At 39.7% G+C, this 27,752-nt stretch overlaps 1 protein-coding gene across 6 annotated transcripts in view; it reads left to right on the top strand.

Moving 5' to 3' along the window:
* Nucleotides 1–26,500, top strand: part of prdm6 (PR domain containing 6) — a 126,252-nt gene extending 99,752 nt beyond the window's left edge. For 5 of the 6 annotated variants that reach the window (XM_085426354.1, XM_085426353.1, XM_085426356.1 and 2 more), the window contains exons 8-9: nucleotides 15,222–15,398; nucleotides 22,751–26,500. In XM_085426354.1, the coding sequence (XP_085282480.1) occupies nucleotides 15,222–15,398; nucleotides 22,751–22,865 (292 nt within the window). In that variant the 3' untranslated portion in view covers nucleotides 22,866–26,500. Of the gene's footprint in view, nucleotides 1–15,221; nucleotides 15,409–22,750 lie in introns of all 6 variants that reach the window. The other variant, XM_085426358.1, reaches the window with a different exon arrangement.
* Nucleotides 26,501–27,752: the final 1,252 nt, after the last annotated feature.

Genomic DNA, 27,752 nt, shown 5'->3' on the forward strand with positions numbered 1-27,752 from the left:
CTTCTTGTTGGGAGACAACACAGTGCTGATCATTGCAGCTCACAGCAAGAAGGTCCCTGTTTTAAATCCACCATCTGGTGCAACAGCTGTACTGCCCTAACAACATTCAAACACTGTTAAATTTGATAGTTGGTTTTAACTTTTAAAAATTATGGAAACTCGTTGCCTCAAAAAAAAAAGCAAATTATCAGTATTGATGTAATGACAACAGAGTTGACTTTGATGTTGACAAAGCCACCAATGACAGATGCATATTTGATGGGTAAGTTACAGATTTCTGTTTTTCCTCTGCAGATTTGAGTCTTTAGATTCTACTACCAGTATTGTAAGGTTTAGTTTCTTCTTCCAGTATGGTTTCACTAGTAATAAAAGCTCATCTCTCACTTTGATTTCTAACAGCTTCCCTCACTTTCTCCTGGCCTCCCTCTCCCCCTTCATACATATTTATTGATGTTTACTTGATGGGAACATTTGGAGCTGAAGACTGATGGCTCTTTATATCAGCCTAAAAAAAGGGAAAGAAAAAACACTGCACACCTCCTCTGAGCTCCATCTCTTTCCGATTTGTTTTTTTTCTGCTGACTGTTTCTTTTTCTGAACTTTTTCTTCTTCTCTGTCATTTTTTTTCCCCTCTGTGTGTCATTTCAACAGAATCCATCATCAGAGGAGCAGTTTGTTTATGTCAGCGAGGCCTTGGAAGTGCTTTCGATTCAGCTTTAAACTGGTGTCGAGATACAGGATACTGTTTAAGTTTTGTGATGGCAATGAGTGATGAATCAGGAAAAAAATCAGATCATAAATGGCCTGCGTTTCCACTTATAGCCTTGACATATTACAAAAGCAGTGCAGTGTAAACCACAGCAATGGACTAAATTAATAACCACTCCTTTTATGATTGATGTGTTTACCGCACTGGTGTTTAAAGGAGTCATTAGTGCTTTTAGGGAAAGTTGGATATTTTTGCTAAGCACTTTGATCTCCACAGTTCACAATTCAGGTCTCATTCTGGTGGCTGATGTTGTTTATGAGTAAGGCCTGTATTTGTATATGGACACAATCACGCTTGTATATCGGAGGACAGAAGGTTTACAGCCGATTGAAAGTGTATCATCACAGAGCCCGACTTTATGGAGGAATTAAATTTTAATTTCTGTCATTTGTTTCTGGCATCTAACAATCCCTTGTTGGTGGTTTGGCCTGATTTCTCCAGCTTTCCAGCAGCCCAGTTAAACATTTAAAATTCTCCATTACTCACGTAAGCGCTACAATAATGAGAGCATTGAGGCATTTAAATGTTCTAAGGTTTAATGTTTCTCAGTGGAAAAGCCGAAAAACCCTGAACCGAGATAACTGATAGAGCGAGAAGTTTTCCTAGACATTAATCGTGTTAAATATTTTTTTTCCTTGATTATAATACCACTGGGGAGGGACATCATGATATTATATATTCTCCACTTGATTATTAACCCTATGATGCTTTTGCATCATATTTGATACATGAGTTTCTGAGACCTCTAGCTCATCAACATGATTGATGCTTGTCATAATTCCAAAATGTTATGTACAAAACTCTTTTTTTTTGTCTAAAATTAACATTGTTGTTAACAAAAACTTGCCAAAGACGCCCAATGTATCAAATGTGATACAAAAAATATATAATAAATATATCATTAACAACATGATATAGCAATAAAGCTTTTGTGAATTTTGTTATAAGGGTTAATAAACATCTCAGTTCCAAAAAAATAAGAATTTTCAGGCTATTTTTTGATGGGTTGGGTGTTACAGGCTAATCAAGTAGTGAATTTTTTTAGCACCTGTTATGTCTGTTTTACACCGACATGCATCCCAAAGGAAAAATATAAATATGATAGCAATATTTCATTTTTAATCATCGTGTTTATCATATGTACAAGTATATATGGCAAACCCTAACTCCCACTTGATTTGATTTTTATTTATGTATTTTTATATATTATATTTGATGTTAATGTTGATCAAATGGCAGTCCAGGTCAACTGATGGCTCATCTGATAATTGTTGACATATCCAATATAGCCTACTTAAAATACAAAATTTAGCCTTAACCAACCCACCTCCACCCCAGCTCCTCCTTTTTTGGTGGCTTCATTTAGCTTAACCCCAAAATAATCCAAGATGTGTTATTTTGTCTTACCATTTTTTAGGATTACAATTTTATATTTTTTAATTTAATGCTAAAAACATAAGCGTTTCAAATATTTTTGACGTAAATGTGCTGATTTTACAGATAACATTTTTCTGGGATACCCAACCAGCATACCCAATAGCTAAAATTTTTGCCAATCAAAAATAAAAATATTCAATTTTAGTAAAATAAAGATCACCAAAGCATTAACAATCTATTTGTAATCTTTTGAAATTTTACCCCCACAAATTCATCTATTCAACTGAGTTTCACTCTGTTCCTGGTCAGCCAAACCCAATTTGCAATGATTTAAAGTCCTGTTAGAGGGGCCTGCCCCACAGTTTGAGAAACCTGCCACTGACTTTATATTAGCACTCTGGTAGACTATTCTTCATTAATATATCAGCCTGTGTTTGGCCTTAATTCTTGGAGCTTCATCTGTCACTTTTCACTGCATTAAGCTTCTGCTGTTTTGTCCAATCACCCTTCTCTAATGATCTAATTAAACTCTTCCCAACACTAACATTGTTTGAGTAGTACACATTTTGAATAAATAGTTATTATAGAATAATACCATGTATAAACTTAGTCCCAATACAAAATGGAGCAATAATCAGCTACCATTCCACTAAGCTCGTCATCCTATGCACAGACTCCACCTCCACTATCTTGGTGTAAATAGTCCTTGCTCTGCTCTGCAGCATCAAACCAGTTCTCTGCTTGCCTCACGTTCTGGTTAGAACTAATCAACTTGGCAGTTGCTTCTCCAGCTTGTTGTAAGCAAAACAAGTATTACTGTCTCCAGCTAACGGTCAAAATGCTAGATGGTGAGGGACATGTGATGGAGTTAATTAATTATATCTTGCACTCCTGTATCTTAGCGGAGTAAACCATAGCTCACTGGGAGCATTGGGGGGGGGGGGGGGGGACCAGTGGTGGTAATTAACATCTGAAAGTGTTTCTCTGTGAATTAAATATAAATATAAAACCTCTGGACTGCACTGTAACTGGTTACACATTTAAACCTTAGTTGTCTCTTGAAGAATCTGAATGCTCAGAGATGTTTTACAGAAGTGTAATGGATTTATCAGTGTTAAAACCAACACACTTGTTCATGTTTTCAGCTGGGTCTCACTTGCTGCTCTGTGAGCTGAGAAAATTCTCAAAACACAATTAACTCAAAATGTTTGCATGCCAGGCTATAACGAGGCTGTTTCTTTGTGTTACTAAACAGTTGACATTTAGGAGATTTATCACCCGGCAGTGAAGACATATTTGCATTTAACACTAACACAGATGTGTGTTGTCCCTGCTGGACATACAGATGTGTTGAAAAATAGCTTTTTTCTCTTTTCAATGTGTAGCCGCAGGATAATGATTCATCACTGTGATGGACGGGCTTGTAGAAATTTCTTCAAAGTCTATTTTTATCTGTCATGTTTGCCATTATAATAAACACCTACTTTGTTTTGCATCTGCATGCGAGTGAGTTTTGTTTAGTATCAGTAAGTAAAGCTCTGTGGGCTGGCAGAGCACACTGGAGCAAATTTTAGACCCTCAAGTCTCAGGTGGTTTTACTTTTTCCAGTTTAAAATGCACCAATGTTCCCATGTGCTTATCCGTAATCGCTTTTATTTGTTTAATGTAGTTTGGTCATATTACAGTGCTTAGAGGCCTGGGACATTTTCAGCCACCATTTCTGAAAACCGAAGCAGAAAGCTCAGTGTACCCTCAGACCATCATATAAATGAAACCCGTGGCTGTTAAGTGAACTGCTGTTAAGTGAACTGCAGTCAGTAAACCGCTGCTCACATTTGTCAGCTGGCATTGACAAAAACATTGCTGAGACATGCACAAGACTGCCTTGCACAATTAAGTTGCTCTGTCATGTATCACTATGTTGAATACTACCTGAATAATGACAATAGCATTAGCTTGGATGTGACCAGCGTTGGGCAAGTTACTTTGAAAAAGTAATTAATTATTCTTACTAGTTACTTCTTCAAAAAAGTAACTGAGTTAGTAACTGAGTTACAAGATTCTAAAAGTAATTAATTACTTGAAAAGTAACTATTGTGTTACTTTAAAAAAAAATGTTTAACCTTCTGGGGTCCAGGGTATAATTGGTCATATCTTTACAAACTGGTGTTAAAAATTGATGTCATTCTTTTCAGCACAACCTCACGTGTCTGAATTTACAATTATGTTTTCATTTTGACTTACTGTATTAACTCAATTGACCTAAAATCAGACAAAAAACATAAAATCCGAGTAGAAAAAGTAATATTTTTTACTGTAACAACCACAAACATGTTTATTGAATCATATTTCATAACTTTAAATGCAAATATAAATTGTCAATTTTAAAATCCTATGCACAAGTTTTGCAAACAAAGTTATTTGCAGCCGTTTACCTTTTACCCTAACTATTTACATAACAATCAGGTCTTCTGCATTAAATAAGATGCCAAACAAATTATTTGTGCCACTCCAAAAAAATTATTTCTGTCCACTATAAAGGAGAAAATCACATACCTGCAGGTCTGACAGCAGGTGTATTACTCCTGTTCTCTACCTGAAGACAGCAGTCATCTCATTGTTTTGACACACAACACAAAACTATCCACAACACTACACACTAACTACACAAGACAACACATTAACTACACACTACAAACACAGTAAACGTCACAAATCTCTCACATCTCAAAACTCGCTCTCTCTCTTTTTCGGCTCTCTCTCTGTCACACACACAGTTACTCCTAAAACTTCCCCGTCTTCCTAAACAACCAAATGTCATGTTGCCATATCATTTTTGATTGGTCGACATGGTGCATTTTTCCACCAACACGAAAGGGTTTTTTGATTTGTTTATTTATTTTTTGGTCATAAGCAGAGAGTGCTTGCTAGCGCTGTCTTTAGACAGTAAACGTGACAAAACTATTCAGGAAAAACGCCGCGTATATATTGTTTATCATGACTCTGGTTTTACGTGGCCTATCACCACAATTTAAAAACTGGTATATATCACCTTGTTGCTTTGGCGTCTTGAAGTGATTGGCTTACGACGACTACTTTATTCTTCTTCAGCCAAACAGCAGCACTCATGTGATTGTTTTGCACTTACTCCAGGTGTTGTGCCAAAAAGTGATCGACGGGCAGAAAGTGATTACCGTCCATGGGAGCGCGCGCAGCTGCTTAAAGCTGTAGCGCCCAGATTACTTACAGCTACTTCCATGCAACTGATATAAGATGCAGTAAGCAGAAGACAGCTTCAACTGTCTGTTTGTTGAAAAATAGTAACGCGACCGCACGCACCGCATTTTCTTGTTAGTAACGGTAATGGCGTTGTAACGATAGAAATAGTAATTAGTTAGATAACTTGTTACTGAAAAAAGTAACGCCGTTAGTAACGCCGTTATTCCCATCACTGGATGTGACAAAGCTTCTAGTGCCAGCTTCATATTGTATAGCTAAGTTACAGCTAGCTTTGGAGAGCAAACACTAGAAAGCAAATGATGGCATATACATAGGTTAGTTTTATGTATCATGTTAACTGGTCAAAGTGAAGCTAAACAATTAGCATATCCACTCAAACATTCACTAATTCATTTGTTTCAGAAATCCTTCAGTCAGGACATGGTATATTATATTTAGATGGAAACTAGCGAGCCACCTCCCTGCTAACTTCTAACTACAGAGAGATAATAAATTCGATTTCCATGGATGCCTGGATGTTAAACTTAATTGTTACACCTGGTAGAGCAGCCACACTGATCATTTTATTACAGATGAAAGAATTTAGACAGTTTTCCAACTCTCAGCGATCCTGCAGTGATCGTTGACTTATGGACCTGCAGCGGAGTTTGGGCCCAGACACGGCTAATGACGTCAGACTTAAAGACCGGATTGCTGAGACATAGCAAACACTCATACACGTCAATCCTGAGTCTTTAACATAAAATTGGTCTGTTCATTCAGGGCGTGATCATAAATGCATCAGTGAAAAAAGTTGCAAAATGCACATTCAAAGCTGACATTTACTGCAGATATTACAATGGCGGGAAATCCATCATTGAGTATAAACAGAAAATGGTAAATTGGTAAAATCACCCAGTGTTGTTTGGGACCCATCAGTAGATCTTCTTAATAACTATGTTTTCCTTTTGAACTACAATACCCATAATGTATGTTCAGTACTCCCTGACCACATACACACTAAAACAGACAAAACACACAAAAGGCATTATCTACAATGACACAATATTGGCTGTTTGCTTAGTTTTCTTTATGAGGTTGGTTTGATGAGTACAGCTAGCTGATGAGAGGACATTATGTGAACTTTCTGCTCTAATAGATCAGTCAATAAGGTTTGAAAGAAAAATAAAAGACAGAGAGAAACAAAAAGACATGGATACTGGAGGATAAAAAACAGCACATAAAAGAAAAAGGAGTTGTGTGTGTTCACGGTTGTCTTCCAGTGATTTTGTTTGTGCTAGGATGTCCGTGCTCCACTCACATACATACATATTTTTATGTGTGTTCAGAGGGCCATTGATTCTGTATTGACGATGTGGGAGCAGTGATTTATAGCTGCTGGTCTCAAGGGAATAATGTCTTCATATGAGGCAGACAGAGGAGACGTCCTCACAGCACAGATATAACTCCATATGGATTAGACTGAGTCCATGCGGGTCAATCGACACACTTCACTCTGCATCACTGCACGCTGCAAATAAACACACACACACATATTCACTGAGTCACTGAGGTCCTAAATCAAATTAAAAGCTCAGAAAATGAAAACATCATCTGCAAGCAACCGATTTAACCCCCAAACACATAAAAATATGAATGTGATGCTGTCAGAAATGTAGTGGTTAAATATTGTTTTTATTAAATCTAGAAGCAGATATGTTTGTCCTTCTGTAAAAATAATCTTACAAGCTAACACTTGTCACGCTCACTTTGTTAGTCTGCATCCAGAAACTGCATGAGTGCAACTCACAAATGCATACCTGCTATAAAACAGCACAAACTCTAAGGTAATTCTATTGAAGAAGGTCCAAAAGCAGCAGGAGCAGCAGCAGAGACATGGTGAAAAGGTCCAGTTCAGTGACTCCAATTAATGGAGGTGAAACCTACAGTCAGAGCAGAACATCCACCTGTCAGTCAGACCAGCTGCACCCCTGGTAATGCTAATGATGCATTGTGTTTGGTTTTGTTTGTTTTTTTGGATGAACTCACTTTTGGAGCCTTAAATGGCCACTGATCATACTGCAACTTTTAGCACAGTGGTGTTTACTGTTTGCTGATAATCCTACAATTTTTACAGATGTTACAACATCTGTACATTTTTTTTTAAAATTGACAAAGAAAATGTTACAAACTGATTAGAAAATAGACTTTCAAATAGTGTTTTTGTAAGTTTTTTCCACCGCTACTGCAAACCTCAGGTTGTCTAGAGTCTTAGTGATTATATTTACCCAGGCTTTTATTTTGAAGTCACAAGGGAAAACTCTAACCCACAGGCCCTTGCTTCATAGTAATCTGTACAAGCAATATGATGGACAGACTTTTCGTCTGGGCTCAAATTGTGGTCATGAGTATTTCACACGCAAGCGAGCGAACGTGAGCGCAGAGTTTTACACGTAGTTCTTTGGTTTGTATCTGGACCTTAACAAAAAAAAAGCAACTTGTGTAAATATTTTTTACAAACATACAAATAGATGCACAAACGTAAAATTTTCAGATATTTTTGTTTACAAGGTTACAAAACTCAGTTCACAATATTTATAACCACAATTTAAGCCCATAATTTCACTGCCTGCGGTCTTGCAGTAGAGCAGTCATTTGCATGTTTTTGTCATCGTGTGAAGTTCCCACTTCACCACACACCGTTTAAATGTTTTTCTCTCCAGTCTACGAGAGATCTGATCAGCAACGCTCTTACTTTCCATTCGCCTGTCCACCTTCTTGACCTCTGACCTCTCTCTGATGCTATGAAAACATGTATGCGAGCCAGAACGTTTCATTCCCATGTAGTCTCAGTAGTGAGGTCTGGTCGGCATGCAGTCGGTCTCTCACACACGCTGCCTCTTTCATCAGCTCATGTGTTAAAGGTGTGGACACAGCGACATGTTGACTCTGACTCTGTTGTTCCTACCACATGTTGTGTTGAAAGCTGACACGAGGTTTATTGTCCTGAACCGTATTACACGGATGTGTTGAAAATGGCTAATTTTACAGATCTCACATACACACACAGGCTAAGCTAAGCGTGAAAAACACAGCAGCTAATCGAGTATCCAAACTAAGCATTATTAACTTGTCCATTTGGTGTTTTTATTACCTTGTTGCGTTGTTGATTTTAGACATATTTGGCTGTCTGTGCTGTCGACACAATCGGACTGAGTAACGACTTGATGCTAACGGCCACCGAGAGAGACGTGATACAGTTAGCCAGCAGTCCAAATGGAGCAGCTTCGTTTGTAGCAATAAAAAGAGAAACGGGGAGAGGTTCATGAGATCAGCTGTAACAAAGATGAAGAAAAGACTGAAATAACAACTTCTTACAAGAATTAATACCAAATTAATTCATTAATTTGACAGTAAAATAAGGAATTTTTCATCATAAATGTGAAATGCTCTCCAGTGTGTCTATTTTTTTGACACATGAGCTTAAGCTTCTGACAAATTATAATGAACACTATTTGGAAAACATAAAAGTTGTGAAAATTGCAGTCAAAATCTCTCATATTTGTAAAAAGCATGTCCAACTGTGTACATAGACTGTTTATAAAGGTTGGACTTCTCAGGCATTTGCAACATTTAAAATGTGTTTTGTTACCAAATTTTAAATCCTTCTTGTCACATAATTATTAGGCTCCATCTATGATGTTATGATAGTATATCCAAGTAGACATATCAGCCTCAGACTGCAGGCTTACTTGTGGTTTCTGTTAGGATGCCTGGGTCGTTGACCCAGGGTTTTTGAGTTCATTATATTATTTATAATTTCTAGTCTTTGGGTTTTTGTTAGAGTCATGTCTTATGGTTTGTCTCTGTGTAATCCTTAGTTGCTGTCTCCCCTGTCCGCTATATCCCCCGTGTCCAGTCAGTGTCTGTGTCTGCCCTGGTCCCACGTCTCTGTTCCCTCTGTTGTAGTGCCTGCATGTGAGTCTGTGTCTTTGTTCAGTCTGTGTTTCCTGTTTTAGTTTGAAGGTCTCTGTCTTACCTCAGTGTGATCAGTTTACGCTTCCTTGTCTCGTCAGTTCTGATTTGCCCCAGAAGTGTTTCCCTCCTGTTGTCCATTCCCTGATTGCTCCCTCTATGTATTTAAGCCCTGTGTTTCAGTTTGTCATTGTCGCGATCTACCCTTATCTAGCTGTGTAGGTGTATTTTGTAGTCTTAGTTTTGGTACCCTTTTGAGTTCAGCATTAAAGCTGTTTTGAGTTACTTTCTGTCTCCGGAGTCTGCACTTTAGGTCCTTTTCCTGCCTGCACATAGCCATCACATAACAGTTTCTAGAGTTTCGTAAAGTAGAATGGGAGGCAGGGATTCAGCTATCAGACTCCTGTACAGCTCCCAGTTTTGATTCAAGAGACAGACCTTGTCTTCGTTTAAGATTTCCTTTGTCATAAAGCATATAGTTAGAGCTTGATCGGCTGACCCTGAGCCTCACTTAGTTATGCTGCTGTAGACCCCATGATACACTTTCCACTTCTCCTCTGTTCTCCTAGTTAGTGTTTTCTTACTTTTAGACTTTTTTAAAATCCTGTTTGCTAGTAAAATAGTCACAAGGAGCATCCCTAAAATGGAGATGATGTGTCATATGTTTGACATCTAGTGCTTTGTTTTGATAATATGAACATGATCTGAGTCACTGAGTCATAAAGATGAGTTCAACCCTATTTTGTGAGAATATTTTCTCCCCATGCTTTTTGACTTTGGGTTTAAAATGGTTTTAGAATGACTCTCAGTTTTGTCTAGAACCTATTTTTCCATCAAAATATGAGTTTATTCTAAAATGTAAAACAATTTGTTTGAAATTTGTTTCCCCTTCGAAACAAATTTAATGTGCCGTTTCAGCAACAGTCCTCTAGGAACTTATTTGGGGAGTTAATTAGGATTTATCCCGCATGCAAAAAATGTCAATCTATCACTTTTCTTAATTACTTCAGCTGTCATAGAACAAGAGTAGAAAGCTTGCTAGCTACATTTCATTATGAAATTGAGAGGAAAAGGGTCCTTTTAAACGTGGAAACACAGACTACTTGTTTTAGCTATAGGCAGACCTAGTCTGGTTTTCAGCACGCCCATTAAAAGCCAGGAAAAACCTTGATATTTTGAAATATTATCTGTATTTCATTTCAGTGCTCAGTGTCACATTCACCAGTGAAATCTGTTAAAAACTAAAGTTTCCTAAAGCTTTTTTCCCCTCTCTGTGTTATCCGCACACCCCTGTGTTTCATGGTAAAGAAGTTCAGTGTTTCTGGTATAAAACCCAGACCGTACAGTATGTGCGGTAATTTATGCATGAATGATCGTATTTGCATTTGCCTGTCTGTTCCCATATTTTGGTTGCATATGCACATACCTGTGTGTCCATGTGTGTTTATGTGCATGATAGAGGTGTTTATGCTTCACCTCCTCCTCCTCCACTCCTCCCTGTAATAAACAATAACCGGGCATTAATCTCCCGGCCTGCTGCCTTAATAAATAATATCCACACATTCATCAACTTAAACTATTCACAATCAATGCAGCTCTTCATAGAAAACCCACCTAATAAATAGTGGTGCGGCCCACTGAGGCGTGAACTTATAGACCGGCCGGCTGATAAATGAACCGACCCCCACGGCGAGACGCCTTTTATGTGGAAAACTGCAAGTGAGAATTTTTCGATTTTATATTACACTATTTTACTCTTATTACTTTCCTGTGTGTGTGTGTGTGTGTGTGTGTGTGTGTGTGTGTGTGTGTGTGTGTGTGTGTGTGTCTACATCGTCTCAGGGTATTGTGGGTGTTTGTGATTTATTAGAGTGGTGAAGATGTTGGTCTATTTGTTTTATTCTAGTTCTGGGGTATTTACCCATTTGTAAGGAACTGATGTCAGAGTTTTGTCTTATTAGTTTCAGAATGAAAATCGCTTTATTTTCAGGCAGCACATGGGAGTTTATCCTGTCAGTTTAACAGCTTACACAGTAATACAGAACCAAGTGACCCATATGAAAAGAAAAACAGAAAAAACTATATCATTTTTCCATTTCCTTCATGACTAAACATTTTTCAAGCCCCCCTGGCGGCTTCTATATATTCATGTAGGTTTTCAGGCTAAGCCTAGTTGGACCGGGCCACCAGAGGCTCGCACCTTCAGCCTCTACCTCTGGTGACCTTGTCTGGACAGTGTAAACTGGACCCTTGATTTTTGGGGGGGTTTTTTTAGTCATCATAGCGGTTGTCAGAATTTCTCTTTGTCTGGCCCCTCATCCAGGTCCAATTTGCCTTGGGAGATCCTACCAGGAGGAAATCATGAAGGGGATCTCCTTCAGAGATACTGCTCCTCCACTGAAAGGAGCCACTTAAGGTGGTTGAGCCAACCGATTTTAGTGCCTCATAGGTGAGGTCTTTCAGGCATGTCCTACTGGGAGGAGAACCAGGGGCAGCCCCAGGACTCACCAGAGAGGTTATGTCTCTGAGCTGTCTTGGATAAACTTGGTGTGCTCCCTGAATGAGCTGGAAGACGTGGAGGGGGCGAGGGCAGTCTGGGGTTCACTGCTTAGACTGCTGCCCCGAATAAGTGGTCGAAGATGGATGGATGGATGGATGGATGGATGGATGGATGGATATACAAGTCTGATGAGATGTTTTTGGACTACGGAGAGATAAAGATGGTAAAGACAAGAAATCAAAGTGTGTCTCAGAGAGGTCTAAACTTCATTAATCCATAAATTTGAGAAAAAGAGGAAGAAAGAAACCACCGAAGAAGGAGACCTCTCAGCGAAATCAGCTGAGAGAGCTGCAAATCCTTCTGCAGTGTATTCCATGATTGCCTGATTAACTGGTGATTTTAAACTGGCCGTAGGCAGTGTTGGTCAAGTTACTTGAAAATGGTAATTAGTTACTAATTATTGATTACTTCTCAATGAAAGTAATCCCATTACTTTGCTGATTATTTATTTTCAAAAGTAATTTGTTACTTTATTACTTAGTTACTTTTCAAAAACATGCCACACAACCTAAATACATAATAAAGAATAGACCTTTCAGCCCAATTCAATTTTTTTCTGCATAATCCATCATATAAAATCAAGTGTTTTGTGTTTACACTCACTCTTTCAAATAGATGCAAGTAAAACACACATTCAAAGATCCAGCAGCACTGAGTCCTGTGAGGCAGGTGGAGGTTTGCCCAGTGCCGCAGCAGTCATGTCAGTGGGGGAGATCCGGGGGTTTCTCTGTAAATTTCACATTCCCGTGGCGGCGTGCTAGGTGCCTGCTCAGATTAGAAGTTTAATTTTTCGCTGTAGAAAGAAATTTTCTTCCCACGCAGAGTACATTGGACGCTGATGTTTTTGTCGCTTTTCATGGAATCAAACTCAAAGTGATGTAAATGCTTCCAAGCTTTAAACACTGCATGGTCGTACTCTCTCCCGCACTCCATATTAGGGAAAGTAACAGTAATCTAATTACCTTTTTGCAACAGTAATCCCTTACTTTACTTGTTACATGAAAAAAGTAATCAGATTACAGTAACGCATTACCTTTAACGTTTTACTGCCCATCTCTGGCCGTAGGTGTGAATGTGAGCATGCAACATGTCCAAGGTGAACCCTGCTCTCGTGGGGTGAGAGGTTGCTATGACAGCTGGGATAGGCTCCAGCTCTGGTTCTTTTATATCCTGGGCCTGAATGTCTCCCAGGCTCCTGGAGAAAATCCACACATGGGAAGAACCAGCAAATGAAACACAGAGGAGCCCCACCTGCGTTTGACGCAATAATAATGCTGATTACAATTACAATGAGTAAAAGTAGCCATAACACTCATTAAAGTAATTAATGATAATATCCATGCTTAGCTAAAGTGTGACTGTAGCAGATAAAGTACCAATGGTAATCACCAGAGCGTCCCTGATCCCTGTCTTTAAAGTAGCTTTAAAAACGGGATCCTCAGTGTACTCCTGAGGTCGTTAATGTGACTGACAGAAGACACACAGCAGCTAATCACCTCAGAGCTCCCGGCTCATCAATGCACACTGACTGATACACGGCACTAACTGACTTTCTATGTACTTTAACCACACATCCTCCTGTGGTGCTGTGTCAAAGCCATGGAGTGCCTCGAAGCTTGATTTTGTTTCAGGTCTCACTCTGCAATTTTAGTGATTTTAAACAAGCAGTCCATAAAACTGGAATGCAATGTGCAAACCAAACTGTGGAAGAAAAAAGGCATGTGAAATACTACTGCTACAAGTCTCTGCTCTGTAAATAGTGACATTTCAAAATACTTACAGATAAATGTATATATTGGACCAATATAATCAGCTGCTGTGTTCTGGTTAGACTGACTCTCCACTTCAGTAAGTTTTCAGATCAGATGAAGGGACTGCTGCCATCAGGGAGGTGGACGATGATCCTCTCTGAAGACGTAGCTAAATGATATCAAGAAACCTACACAGATAGCAATGTGGCCAGTGAGACAGCCTGTAAGGAAAACGTGAAGAAAAGAGCCGGGGTGAGTTTGTTTAGCAGAGGGTTGAGCAGTACTAAATTATCCTCTCAAAAAGATAATAAAGAAAAGCATCAACATATATGCTTGGGCGGGCTGCCTAAGTAAAGTCTGTATGTGGGAAACAGAGGTTTGCACACAGAGCCTGAAAATGATCATGGGGGAAAAGAGAGGAGATGCAAGATATGAGCAGAGGCTGAAGTGTCCTGTAAGTGAAAACAAAATACCTCGATAATGTTCACAGCTGGCTGCGTGTTCGGCTCAGCGAATGGAAGGAGTGTGAGATTAGATCTGCTGCTGTATGGAAGCAGGACACTCTATTAGCAGACACACAGCTTCTGTTTGGTTGTTTGTTTAACTCCCATTTGGGCCAAACACACACACACACACACACTGACACACAATAACCTAATATATCTCTTCTTTTCTTGTTCTCTTACTGTCTCTATCTCATTCTCTGTAACTGCTATTCTACACACACACACACACACACACACACACACACACACACACACACACACACACACACACACACCATGATAAATGGTCCAGTCATGATCTAGGCCTGCATTGTTGATGAGGGTCAGGCTGCCATGGTTACCGGAGCAGTGTCCGACTTCCCCCGCCCCCTGTTTGCGTGTGTTTATAGACCATATATATTGCTTTTTAGTGAGCTGTAATGTGTGCAGGCTCATGTTTTTCTGTATGTAAACAAAATGTCTCCAAATTTTCATTTTGTGTTAATTCACGTTGCTCCACTCCAGTTACAAGCACCCAGAAAAATTCATCTGTGCATCATTGTTTCTTTGTGATAATGGAAGAACAACAGAAAAGGTGGAACAAACCCATAAAAATGAAGAATCTTCATGGGGAAGATGAAGAAATAATTCTTTTTTTGATGAATTTTCATGTCGTGGTAAATTAATACATGGAGCACAAGAGTCACAAAGTAACAGAGCTAACAAAATAAAATATGATCTTACCAATAGACCTACGGGTAAGTAACATCATGGCCAGTAGGGGGAGACATCTCAGGTAACTGAAGAGGATGTGAATGTGTAGAAGTCTATGAGAAAATGAAGCTTCAGCTCACATCCTCTATGACCTCACCTCAATCACTAGTTTAAAATCTCGCCTTTTACAATAATATTCTAAATTCATTTTCGATAAAGTGAGCACTAGTAGCAGTCCTCTTTTTGCAACTACAAATGGTGCCCCCTGCTGACTGTTAGAAAGAATGCAAATTTAAGGCAGTGAATTTAAGCCATTCCCGCACGCACACACCTTCTGTTTTCTTCTTTCATCCGACTGTCTTTGTCCTCAGACCATACCAGTGTGGCCACTGCTCCCAGTCCTTCTCTCAGCCTTCAGAGTTGAGGAACCATGTAGTGACGCACTCCAGCGACCGACCTTTCAAATGTGGATACTGCGGCCGGGCCTTCGCTGGCGCCACGACGCTCAACAACCACATCCGCACACACACAGGAGAGAAGCCGTTCAAGTAAGTAACAGTGAGTACCCCCAAACACCCATAAAATCCACCCACCTTGCCCCCACCTGCCACCTGTTGCGACAAACAACCCAGCTAATACCACTCGACTTGCTCTTAACTGTCACCACCAAAATTATTGTAGAAGCAAGTCTCACCTTTAGATATATTGGGTGACTTTGTCCCAAATAAGTTTTTCCTCTCCTGAAAATTATACTTTTGACACCAGTAATTTCACTTCCATAACTTTGAGCGCTGTCTCTGTCTTTCTGTGTCTCTCATAATTATGTCTTTGAGGTCATTGAATAAACTGTACAGAGGACAATATAACGCTCAGGGATCCGCTAAACCGCTCAAAATGTCAAAGGCACCATGGATTGTTTTTAATGTGGATGGCAACTGATGTTCCCATAAACTGGTAATTATCAACAGCGACCCATGTTGGTACAGCAGAGAACGATTTAGAACAAATAAAGCTCTGACTGAACTTCTCTAATAGCAGGTACTAAACTGTGAATCTAAATATTTTGTTACACCAGCTTGTAAATTATTCAGGTTTTTAAATCAGTAATAAAAGCAATTATGGTGTATATTCCCATATGAGTCTGATACAGATCAATGGAATGATTTCATGTCATTGACATCAAATTTGTAGAATCATAAAATGATTAATATGTTTTTAAAGAGTGTCACATCTGCTTTGTCTGGATGCTAAATCAATTTCCCCAAGCACTCCTGAAACCAACGCTTTCTCTCATTAGCATTGCTAATTACGTCACCATAAGAAAACTAAAGTGAGCCACCGAGGGCTTGAAGTCCTGAAGGTTTTAGCTTGCACAAAAGAAAAAAAATATAAAATGGTAGTAAATGGGTTGGGATTTCATTGTTGTCAACAGATGTACACAGATATGCTTTAGTAAATAAATTAATAAATAATATGCACTAAAGCAGCGGGAACTCAGGTTCTTGTTCATGAATATTGGAGAGACACATCAACACGTCCTCCAATGGTGCTGCAGGTTCTAGAGTGGCCATTCAGATTATCTACAGGTAAATATTCCAACTGAGTCACAGTTTTACTTTGGCAGCTGTTAACATACCAGGACTGACCAACTAAAGCAGGGGTGAGGAAATCCAGGCCTCAAGGGCCGGTGTCCTGCAGGCTTTAGATCTCACCTTGGGTCAACACACCTGAATCAAATGATTAGTTCATTACCAGGCCTCTGGAGAACTTCAAGACATGTTGAGGAGCTAATTTAGCCATTTTTTATTTATTTAACCTTTATTTAACCAGGAATGTCCCGTTGAGATCAAAGACCTCTTTTTCAAGGGAGCCATTTGGATCAAGGACACGTCTAAAACCTGCAGAACACCGGCCCTTGAGGGCTTGAGTTCCCCTCCCCTGATCTAAAGGTATGTGAAGGAGACACTGGAGTTTAAAAATGAGAAAAGACCATCTAAGAAGTCCATGCCCCAGTTTTGATGCACTAATAAGAAGCACTAATACGCCGCTATTAGTCTGTGCATTACACACTTACATCCAGCTTGCTCACCAAACTAGTTAGCGTTAGCTGGTAAGTTAGCACTCCATCCAAACGCATCACTTCTGCCTCCAAAAATCAAACGTGATGGTGGCTAACACATTTTCACTGAAACTACCAAACGCTTCAGAAGTTTAGAAACCAGTTGATTTGTTGTCTACATTTTTCTTTTTGGTCTTCAGCTCTAAATTTAGCTCTGGTCCTAAAAACCAAAATCATAATAAGAGTCATTTGCAAACTGCTTTTTTATCCCTTACTACTTTCTCAATCACTTTTCTATTATTCATTATTCGTGATAATATTTGCTTCCATTCACTTCCATCATGTCTGCTGTGACCTCTGACCTTTGATGCTTTACTGTTGGCTGCCTGTAACGTTAAACTATGAGGAAATTCTCTTGTTTGTTCCTCATTGTAAATCAGAGGGCATCAGCAGATTGTCCAGTGTAAATACAGGATCTGTTAACAGCCCGGTAATGAATCTCCCCACACTCATTTCCATTTTCTTCTGCTGGTTAAGGCTAATATAATTAGAGGGCATGCCACGCTGCAATTCGAGGCTTCTGGATGCTGTTGTTGTCATCCTGTCATCTAATCAGCAACAGAGGACAATAAGGATTCCTCCAGTGGACCAAGAGGTCAGCATTCAAGTGGAGGCCAGAAGGGCCAAAGAGTAAGAGACATAAAAGAAAGTGAAGAAAGCAAAATAAGATGTTTGAGTTGTGCAAAATCTAAAGGACTGGCATCGGGGGAACACGGGGGTAGAATCAAATTAACCTTCTTAATAAGCAATCAGAGAAATCCAAAGTCATCATTGACGTGGAGAGCGAAGAGGCGAGAAGGATGAGTGAGAGAGAGCAAGGAGGAACAAGAGATCATGGTGTAAAAAGTGAAACGACAAGCGGTGGCGATTAAATTCAGTTAAACCAAATCAGCATTCTTAATAAGCAATCAGAGGAAACCCCCGAACCTTTTCATCAGCACTTCAGAGTCTCGGTGGAGGCAGAGCGGGACAAAGACAATCACGGACGTGCGTCAGAAATCTTTAGCGGATCGATGGCCTCGGGGAGTTATCTCCTTTCGGACGGTGCAGCGGATAGATTAAAGCTGCCACTGTCACTTTGTCAGGAGGAAAACGCTCAACTTTATTTTCCCACTGAGGAGACGGAGGCCGCGATTCTGTGTGGTCGGCAGCTTTTCGGTGCTGATGCTCACTGGACTGTGCAGGCTGTCAAAGCGTGCTGCTGTTTTCTCTGCTCCGCTTTTTGTTCTTCTGTATTTTGTTCAGAGAAGCAACGTCTTAGCTTTAAATGTCATCCTGGAGACCACAGAAAGTTGTTTGACTTAGTACATTATATTTATGATTCTATTACTGTGAAGCTTCATAGAGACAGCATTCAGAGTGAGCGAACACTGACAAAAAACCCAAAACACTAATATGTACTATGCTTTAGGACTAACAAATGCCTATTTCTATAGCCAGCACACAGAGATTATGCTTTTGTGTAGTGGATGCTGGTAGAGTCATTACCTCTTGTAATAAATTAGGAAAACTAAACATTTTTTCAATGTTTCTTTAAACATTTGTTGAATCTATTTGTCATGCAGCGCTGTGTGGCAGGCAGGATGAAGGACCCAAATGCAGATGAAATAAAAAAGCAGCTTTATTGCACTGTAGCAAAAATCAAACAAAACCCAAAACTCACAGAAACTAATCTAAACTGGAAACTAGATAGCTATCCAATTCAATTTAATATTATTTATAAAGCACTTTAAACGGGTAACGTGACGTGACAACGGACAGAGGAAAACACAGGGCTTAAATACACCAGGGAGTAACGAGGGAATGGGAAACAGGAGTGAGATACAGCTGGGGCTAATCTGACCAAACGAGAAAGGGCGGAAGCAAAGCTGAAAACACTGAACACCAGACTGTCAAAGTAAAACAGGAAATACTGAACACAGGCACGGGAACGCAGACTTGACAAGGAGACACGGCTGACAGGGAAGACAGAGAGAACATGGAGCACAGAGACAATAACAAACTGCGACACGGAGACATTACTGACACGGGAGGTGCATGAATATGGAGACTGGGGAAAAAACGGACAATAACACTTGACATGACTTGATGTGACACATGGAACACAAGAGAAGGACAGTAACAAAACCTGAGATCTAAAAATTACTAAAGTATAAGCGGAAACTAACTCAATCAAAGAATAATAATAAACAAGAACATAAACAATGAGTCGCCAGACTCAGGACCGTGACACAGAGCAGCAGTCCCCAACACCCGGGCCCTGGACGAGTTATTTGGTTCCGGGACGCGAGAGTTCAGCCTCGGGTTTGAAATTTGTGATTTTCAGGGTTTTTATCGTTAACTCAGTTTCCCTGGGTCTTTTCCCGTGTGTTATGAATAAATTTCCTATATATTTTCATGCGCTTTGTGTGTCTTATTTTGAAAGAAATATTTACGCGTTACCACAGCGACCATTAAGGGGCAGAGAGGAGGATGTTACTCTCAGTGTTGTTGGCGCATTTCAGGAGGACGCTGCTAATAAAGTTACACAATTACACAGTGAATTTCGCGTTTATCATTATATTTATAAAATACCACAGTTTTTGTCTTGGTCGTATCATTTTATTTTGTTGTATTTATCCGCGACACCTTAAAGACCAGTTCGTGAAATTTCATTTCGATGGTGCTGCCCAAACAAGTTTTGAGCGTTTTGCGCCAATAATTGAAAAAGTTTCTTGCACTCAACAAAACATTGTCTTTCATCCGCCATGTTTTAATGTGTGACTGCAAAAGCTCAACAACAATTTCTCGGACTTTCCCAGTTAGTTTTCCAACTTTAAGGTGGTGTTCATGTGGATTTTCCCCAGTGGGAAATTCTCTTTTCCAGTTAATCCAACACCACATGAATGCATGGTTAGATCATGATTTATTTTCAAAAATATTCCCTCAGGAAAGAGATCTTACTAACCAGAGTTGCACGTTTCCCACAAACACAGCCTTTGATTTTGAAGTAAAGGTGTGGTCAGAGTTTGTCTGAACTGCTCGGTCTCGGTGCTGAACGTTGTTGTAAATGAAGACTTCGTCTGTACTTCTTCTAGCCCTTCAGCTTCTATCAGTCTGTGACTGAACACAGTCTGTACTTGTTTATCTCGCATTCGATCCACATCCGTACAGATGAGATTAAGATAAGAGGTGAGCTGAAACTTCACTGATCCTTGAGGGAAAGTGATTAAAGCGGCCTCTGTCATTTTGTCAGGACAACAACTCAACATTATTTTTCCCTGCTGAGAAATGGAGGCGGCGGCCGCTAACAGACGCCCGCTGGTCGATAGCCAGCGGACTGCAGCTGCCTCGTTTCAGCTCTGCTCTTTGTTGTGCAGGACAGCCGTCTTCGTGCCTGGATAAGTCGCTGTGACAGAGAAGCTTCAGAGGAGCTTTGAAGTCCGTAGCTGTTGTGGTTTTGTAAATTCACAGACGAATGACAGCAGGAACATCCACCTTAATGGCAGAGCAGTCGGGGGTCTGTTTTCTTTTTCTTGTGCTGCAAGAAAATTTAGAAAATGAGAATAATTTCAGATCCATCAGCTCAAAGTCTGGTCCTCACGCACACACGTATATGTAATATATATATAAACATACAGGACTTCTTTAAATTCATGTGATCACAGAAAAACATTCATATCCTGTGATGTGATGGGGCGAGCTAACAGTTTCTGTCAAACTAATTTTGGTGAAGCTTAAACAGAAGTTTGTGTTTATTTTTTTTTAAAGAAACTGGTTATTTAAGAGTGACAGACAAAGTAATGAGAAGGCAGAAGTCGCTGCAGCGTTGTCTGGACACCTGAAAACAGGCAAGCGGGTGGATGTCTGTGCAGACCGCTGCACGCTCTGACTGATGCTGAAATTTACATTACAGGGACCCAAGCAGATTAACATAGGTGGAACCCACTGAAAACGTGTTTCACAAGCTTCATTGTTTTAATGTACTTTCAATCTAGAGCTGCTTTTACAAAATGTGTCAAAAAAATGGGGAGAACCAGTTCAGGTCTCAGCTGTTGCAGACGTTTTGGAATAAAACTGAATGCAAAGTACATGATCCTTCATGGTAAATGCTTCTCTCTGAGACCTTAAGGTTTAGGTTCGCCCAGGAGCAACATGTTTGACAGTAATCTATTCAAAATGTTAGGATGAAATTTGGTTTACAGTGGTCAGTCAGATCAGCAACATTAGCTAAAATTACACCGTTTAAATAACACATTTAAAAACATTTGATTTTAATTAGAGCGACCATAAAACCACCAAATCCAAAAAGCTACAAATGTGACCCGTCGTCAGACATCAGTTCAGTTAACCTGTCCTGCTCTTCTTGGCAGTTGATGACTGTCTCTGCAACTTTCCACCACATTAATGGTGTCAACGCTAGATGGTTGAACACCCATATCGTCCCTGCATTCCCCGTTCGGAAATTGAGATATACTTCACTTGAAGCTGAGGCCATAAGTGAGATAATCATTAAAGACTTCCTTTTTAAAATGTCCACCTTCACAGAAGGAGAAAGCTTTAATAACTGTATGGGCTCAATAAGGTTTTTCTTTAGTTTTTCTTCTTCTTCTTTTTTAACCTGGATTTCACTGAAGCTTGTGGCAACTTGAATTGAAAGGATCTTGACACAGGCAGCAGTCAACAAGCTGTCTTCCCTCAAAAAACTCAAGCCACTGAACCAGACATCATGACAGAGTTTGTGGGTTTAGTAACATTTCGGAGGGAATAATGCTGATGCTGTTGCTTTGTGCGCTGCACCCATCCAGCTTACAAGTGTCTTAGCTGTCCACATGTGAACTGACTTCAACACAAACACACCGGCTGACTTCACTGTGGCTACATCCATCTTTTATATGCAATCTCAGATAAATACTCTTTTAAAAAGTTCAGCAAATGCACAAAGCTTAAGGAATAAATAACTTTATTATTATAAATATTGACCTAAATAATGAGTGTTTTTTGCTATAGTTGAGCAACCCTGCATCCAATAATCCTGCTGCCGGTTTATGGCAGTGATCACCTTATGTACGAGACAGAAAGTCAGGCCCTGTGATGAATGTAGTGGCAGAAGCTGTATCAGAAAACTGTGTCGTGTTTATGAGGTTTAATGAGGAAAAGCTCTGGTTAAAGAGCTTCCTAACGACCGCTGTCCAGTCCACACTGTTTCTCCTCCTGTGTCTAACACCACCTCCCTCCCCTTCAACCTATCTATCTATCCGAGAGCACGTTAGTCTTGTTTCAGGGCTGTTAAGTCCAATATCTCCACACAGCTTTCTCTTTGAAGAGCCTCCCCCCACACACACACATTCATATACATTTAAATTGCCCCCTAACCCCCCTCCAGCGCACACTAAAAGCTCCCTCTCTTCTCTACTTCTATTGAAAGTGACAGTGACACTGCCTTATCGGGCCTGGATATATCTGAGTGTGTGTTAAAGTGTGTGAGATGGGAATACCCTCCTCAGCCCGCCTGATAGATTATTGACAGGTGGACTGTGTGTAATTTGTCGGTCAGGTTGTGAGGATCAGGGCAACAATTACAGCTTGCTGCTCCGCTGGGCCTCACACACACTTTATACTGTCACTGGATATTAGGGTTAACAGGGAGGTGTGTGCGTGCGCGTGATTGTGTACATGTGCGTCAGCAGATGTTAAGGTTTTGCCTTTTAAAGTGTATTTCTCCTCAGCTCTGTTCAGGCTTCTCTACGTGCAGACTCCTCTAATCGCTGTCTTTTGTGCGTCTTTCTGTTTGTGCGTCAGGTGCGAGCGTTGCGACCGCAGCTTCACACAGGCCACTCAGCTCAGCCGCCATCAGCGACTTCCCAACGAGTGCAAACCCGTGAACGAGACCAGCGAGTCCATCGAGGTGGATTAACCCCCGACTGTTTCCCGACTGAGACCACGTCCACATTAAGACAGTTCAATATGAAAATGTGACTCTTTCTTCAGTTTTGGACCTCCATCCACACCAAGACGCTCACTTCATATTAATTCTAATTTAGTTTTCCAGAAATAAAGCTCCTGAGGAGCATCACTCCAACCTGCACTAAATTAAATGTGTGGATTAAAAATAAAGTTTGCAAATTCCAGGAGTTTCCAGGGATAAACAACAAAATGTGAATGTATGGTAAATTTTTTTGGGCAAGTATCATTTCAGTGTAGTGTGAGAATCACTTTGGTCTTATTTACGATCACATTTGTTTCACCTTTCCTTGCTTTTAAGTTGATGACAACACCTTAAGTTACCACAGTAATGCAATAACAGCTTTCCAACAAGCTCTAAACCAAACAACATGAGAGGAAGTGTCATGGTTGTTGTAACTTTTCAGTCGTGTTGACCCACCTGACTGCGGTTGAAGTAAAAAACTTGCAAACACACAGAGAAAAGCTGCTGGTTGTGGCATTTATGTCCAAACTCTCCACCAGTCATTGTTAGCTTCCAATAGATCAGCCCATTTTAACGGACACGATACGGCTTTTTAATTCAGTTCAGTTTTATTTATTTAGCACCAAATCATAACAAAAGTTGCATCAAAGCGCTTTATATTGTAAGGTACAGATCCTAAAATAATACAGAGAACACCCCAACAATCAGATGATCCCTATGAGAAAGGCAACAGTGGGAAGGAAAAACTCCCTTTAAACAGGAAAAACACCTCTGGCTCAGGGAGCTGGCGCTGTCTGCCGTGACCATTGCAGACTTTTTTTTGATGATGGGAAGAAGAGTCAGTGTATGATAAATAACCAGCTCCTAATGTCAGATCCTCACTTTGTAGCTGATTCTGGATCAGGATGGTTTTCCCTGGAGGTCTTAGCTGATGCCAGCAGAGGGAGTTAAATGTGTTGGTCCCCTAATAAATACTAACTATTGCTTTTTATTTGGGCTCATTTTTGGGCCTCTCTCTCTCCTGAGTGATGCAGTGTCAGGTGACCATTAAAAAAACAGTTATTTTAACTGTCACCAGATTTATATCAGGATATGTCCAGTGTTTCTGAAAACACACAGTAGAGGTCACATGTCTCTGCAAACAAACTGAATGCTCTTTATTAAAGCACACAAGAAGAGAGGGAACAGATTTCATGCTTTCCCGATGTTTCTGTGTGGATGGGGGTCTTTACTTAAGACTTTTTTCAGATTTATCTGTCTTGGTGGGAACGTTTGTCTGACTGTTTACACTTTTGACTTGACTGACTGAGAATTCTGGAGAGGAGCAGCATTCAAGCCACATTCATCCTGCTGGAGAAACTCCTGATTCAACCAAACCAAAGATCTCTTTTCTTTCCTTCTTTTTTTTCTCAGCAGAGATTCAGACGGAGGAGTCGGACTAACAAACTTTTGAATATTTATTGGGGACGTTTTGGAATCCACAACAGGGTTCCCTCCAAAGAAAACTCTTTCCTGAAACCGGGACAATAACAATGAAATACCAAAAATATTAAGACTAATGGTCTGTCTGTAGCTTTACTTCTTTTTTTCTTTTTGCAACAGTGATGCCAAAGGAGGGCGCGACCAAAGCAAACAGTGAGCAACGACTCGAACGTCTGAGGATGACGCTCGAGTTTTACATCACAAAATGAACACCATACAAAGAGTATGTACTGTAAAAAAACAAAAACAAAACAAAAAACAGACAAAAAAAAAGAAAGGACAAAGGAAACAAATTATATTTATCTTTTTCCTCATATCATGCTTCAGGCACTTTTGTTTTAAAATGTTTATAATTTAATATTAGAGATGATGAAGAAAAGAGGGAAATAGTGCAGAGATGATGGATGCGATGATTGAAATTTCTTTTTTCTTGATGAAATAATAATTTTTTAAAAAGTTTCAATATGAAGTTGACAGCATGTGTTTAATTTCTTTTTCGTATGCTAAACATTTCTTAAGTTCATGGGTTTTTTTGTTTGTTTTTTTTTTTATCTCAGATGAGGCACAAACATGTTAACAAATTTTGGGTTTTGAAGAATAGTTTATCATGTTGTCTGGTAGAGTATATTTGCTACGCAATGCAAGTTTGAATCCACTCAGATCTCAGCTGTGTAAATAGTCCTGTGTCATAACGATTCACTTTCTATTAAAACGACTGAGGGTAAAAAGCACATTTAATACCAGATGAACACCAAATAGGTTTTTGTGCCTGAGCGTTAAAAAAGCTTTAATAATGTTAATAATCTGAAAACTGTAGCTTCTCTTTCCAAAGACCGGCCGAGTGGATGTAACTCTGCTGTCCAAACCAAAACTCAAACAGATGTTTCACTGCAGGGAAACTATTTTATTTTTTATCACATGCGTGTCTCAGAGAGGTCAGGAGCACCTTTAGACCTCACACAGGCCTGGAGAAATTGGAAAAATGTTTATTCCCCAACCAGTTGGTGAAGGCTGACGACAGAATCATCGCTAAAGTCACACAGGCCTACAAACCAGTGAGAATCCACCTGGAAACCACAGGTTACCAGAGAAAAACCCCACACTGGTTGGTGGACATTGCTACACCAAACACGTCCTTGGGATTCCTCTGACCTCTATCAGGTTACTGCTCTCAGCTGTAAATTGTGCAGAAAACCAAAAGGTGTGATGCAAACCAGAAACTAGTAAAAAAACCATGAAATTAGTGCCGACACGGCATATTTCCAAAGGTGAAAACTGTTATTTTTGCAGGTGAATGGTTCTATTTCTTTCACTATTGATTGGCAACTGTTTTTACAGACACATCTTCTGTGCAAACTGCAGGCAACAGAAGCAACCTGCTAGTGACCAAAGCAATGAGGAGGATTTGGTGCAGCACCCTGTTAGCATCCAACTTCACCTAGCAACTGGCAGCCTCCAGCCTCTGCAATAAAGATAATAAATCCAGATGTTTGGGCAGTCGAGCATCTGGACAGAGGTGCCCCTCAAACTCTTACAGACTCGTTTGTGTTCTTAAAAGTAAAACAGTTTTGCACCTGAGAGAAATATCTCTTTACTCAGAACGCAGCTTGATCCAACGATGTATATAGAAAGATGCAAACTGTGGATCAGTTGGGACTAAAGTGAAACTTTGACCAAGCTCACTTCTTGTTCAGAATCCAGAAGCCAGACTTTAACACTATAACCTGAGAAAAATGTAGCTCCAACAGATGTTTCTAATTAAATAGGTAAGTATTCTAATAATAATTTAGGCAATATAAAGATTTACCTTCTGTGTTCTAAGTCCTACTTCTGACATTTTCAGTGTTAAACTCTGATGATGACCTGAACAGAAAGTGAAACTTACTTGGGGCCTCTGATGATGATGATGATGATGATCATTTGCTCTGTAATGTCAAACAGAAAGTCTCCAATTTCAGCTCAATCTTGTTTGCATGATTCCCTCAGCTCCCCTCCCTCCTCCCATTCCCATTTTTTAAAAAGATTGACAAAATGAGATCAAATAGCAAAAAGACGTTGTTCCAGAGGAAAATAAAGCTGACATCCACTTTTGATTCTTACCCATGATGCTCTCTGTGATCTTATTGTCTTACATTGTTTGCTGAAATCACCTGCACTACATTAACTTTCTGGGGATGACAGAAAAATGTAACCACTTTTATGTCCGCGGCAATTTGTTGAGCTTGAAATTTGTCTTGTTTACAACAAAAATTGACAGCGCTTTCATCTCTGCACAGAAAATATTACTACTGTGAGCCGACTTGGCTTAAGGCTCTTTCCAGAAGTGAGTCTCTCCAAATGTCCTGTTATAGAGCAGAAATAACTGGTCTGGTACAAAAATGATTTTAGCCTCTTGTAACATCATCGTTATAGAATTTCTTTGTTGTCTTTTTTATAACTCATCCATCTGGATTTATTGCTGCTACATTATATTTACAGATGATATGATTTACTTGTGAAGGAGTCCAAAAAGTTTGTCCTTGATGGGGAAAATTCTCTTTTCCATTAATTAAATTTAAATTATGTTTATGAAAGTAGCTTTAGCAATGTAAAAAAAATGACTGAAGGTGTTATTAGCTTGCTATCATTAGCTGAAAAGTTTTTTACTGTATCTAACAAATATGATCACGTATGGCTCCCAAAAACGGCATGATCAGTGGTCATGATGGTAACATTGAACCTTCAAAATGTATCTAGAAAGAAAATGGTTACATCACGAAGACCCCAGCCATCTTTTATATACAGTCTTTGGTGTTTACCCTTCATGTATTGGTGCTGTCAGTTGTTACTGTCAAACCTTTAAGTGGTCACAGAGGTGCTGATCAGACGAGAATCGGATATTAATCAGATTAAAATGATCCCTGTTCCCAAATTCCATTTTTAAATAATTTCTGAAGTTTTTCACCTTCACACGGCTTAAATATTTTATCTTCTTGTCACACAGGATGGTCCATCCCTCAATCACCAGCTGCCTCTACTTACTGCTAATAATGTGTGACACACACAGCCCTGCCTTGACCTCCTCTCTGTCAGTCTGCAAGCTGCATTTTCAAACTTTCCAGTCTGATTTCTGAAATTATTCCTGTGAGGATTCAACAAAATTTTACCAAAACAAACACAAGGCGAGCCTTCAGACATCACTCACAGGGATTTTTTTTTTCACCGTGGGAAACTGATCCAAACTCTGAAGCCAAACAAATGATCCCACAACGAGAAGTTTGAGGAGTTTTTTTCCCCCCACTTTCTAAATGTCTGACAAACACATGAGTGAGTCAAGATTAGATTACACGTAATGAGATTATGGCAGCGATAGTTTTAATTAGAAGCAGTTAGTGTGAAGGAAGAAAAACAAAC

Source organism: Rhamphochromis longiceps, linkage group LG12 (genome assembly GCF_057381845.1).
Source record: "Rhamphochromis longiceps isolate RC_006_pf linkage group LG12, R_longiceps_female_GT1.1, whole genome shotgun sequence".
Taxonomy (NCBI): domain Eukaryota; kingdom Metazoa; phylum Chordata; class Actinopteri; order Cichliformes; family Cichlidae; genus Rhamphochromis; species Rhamphochromis longiceps.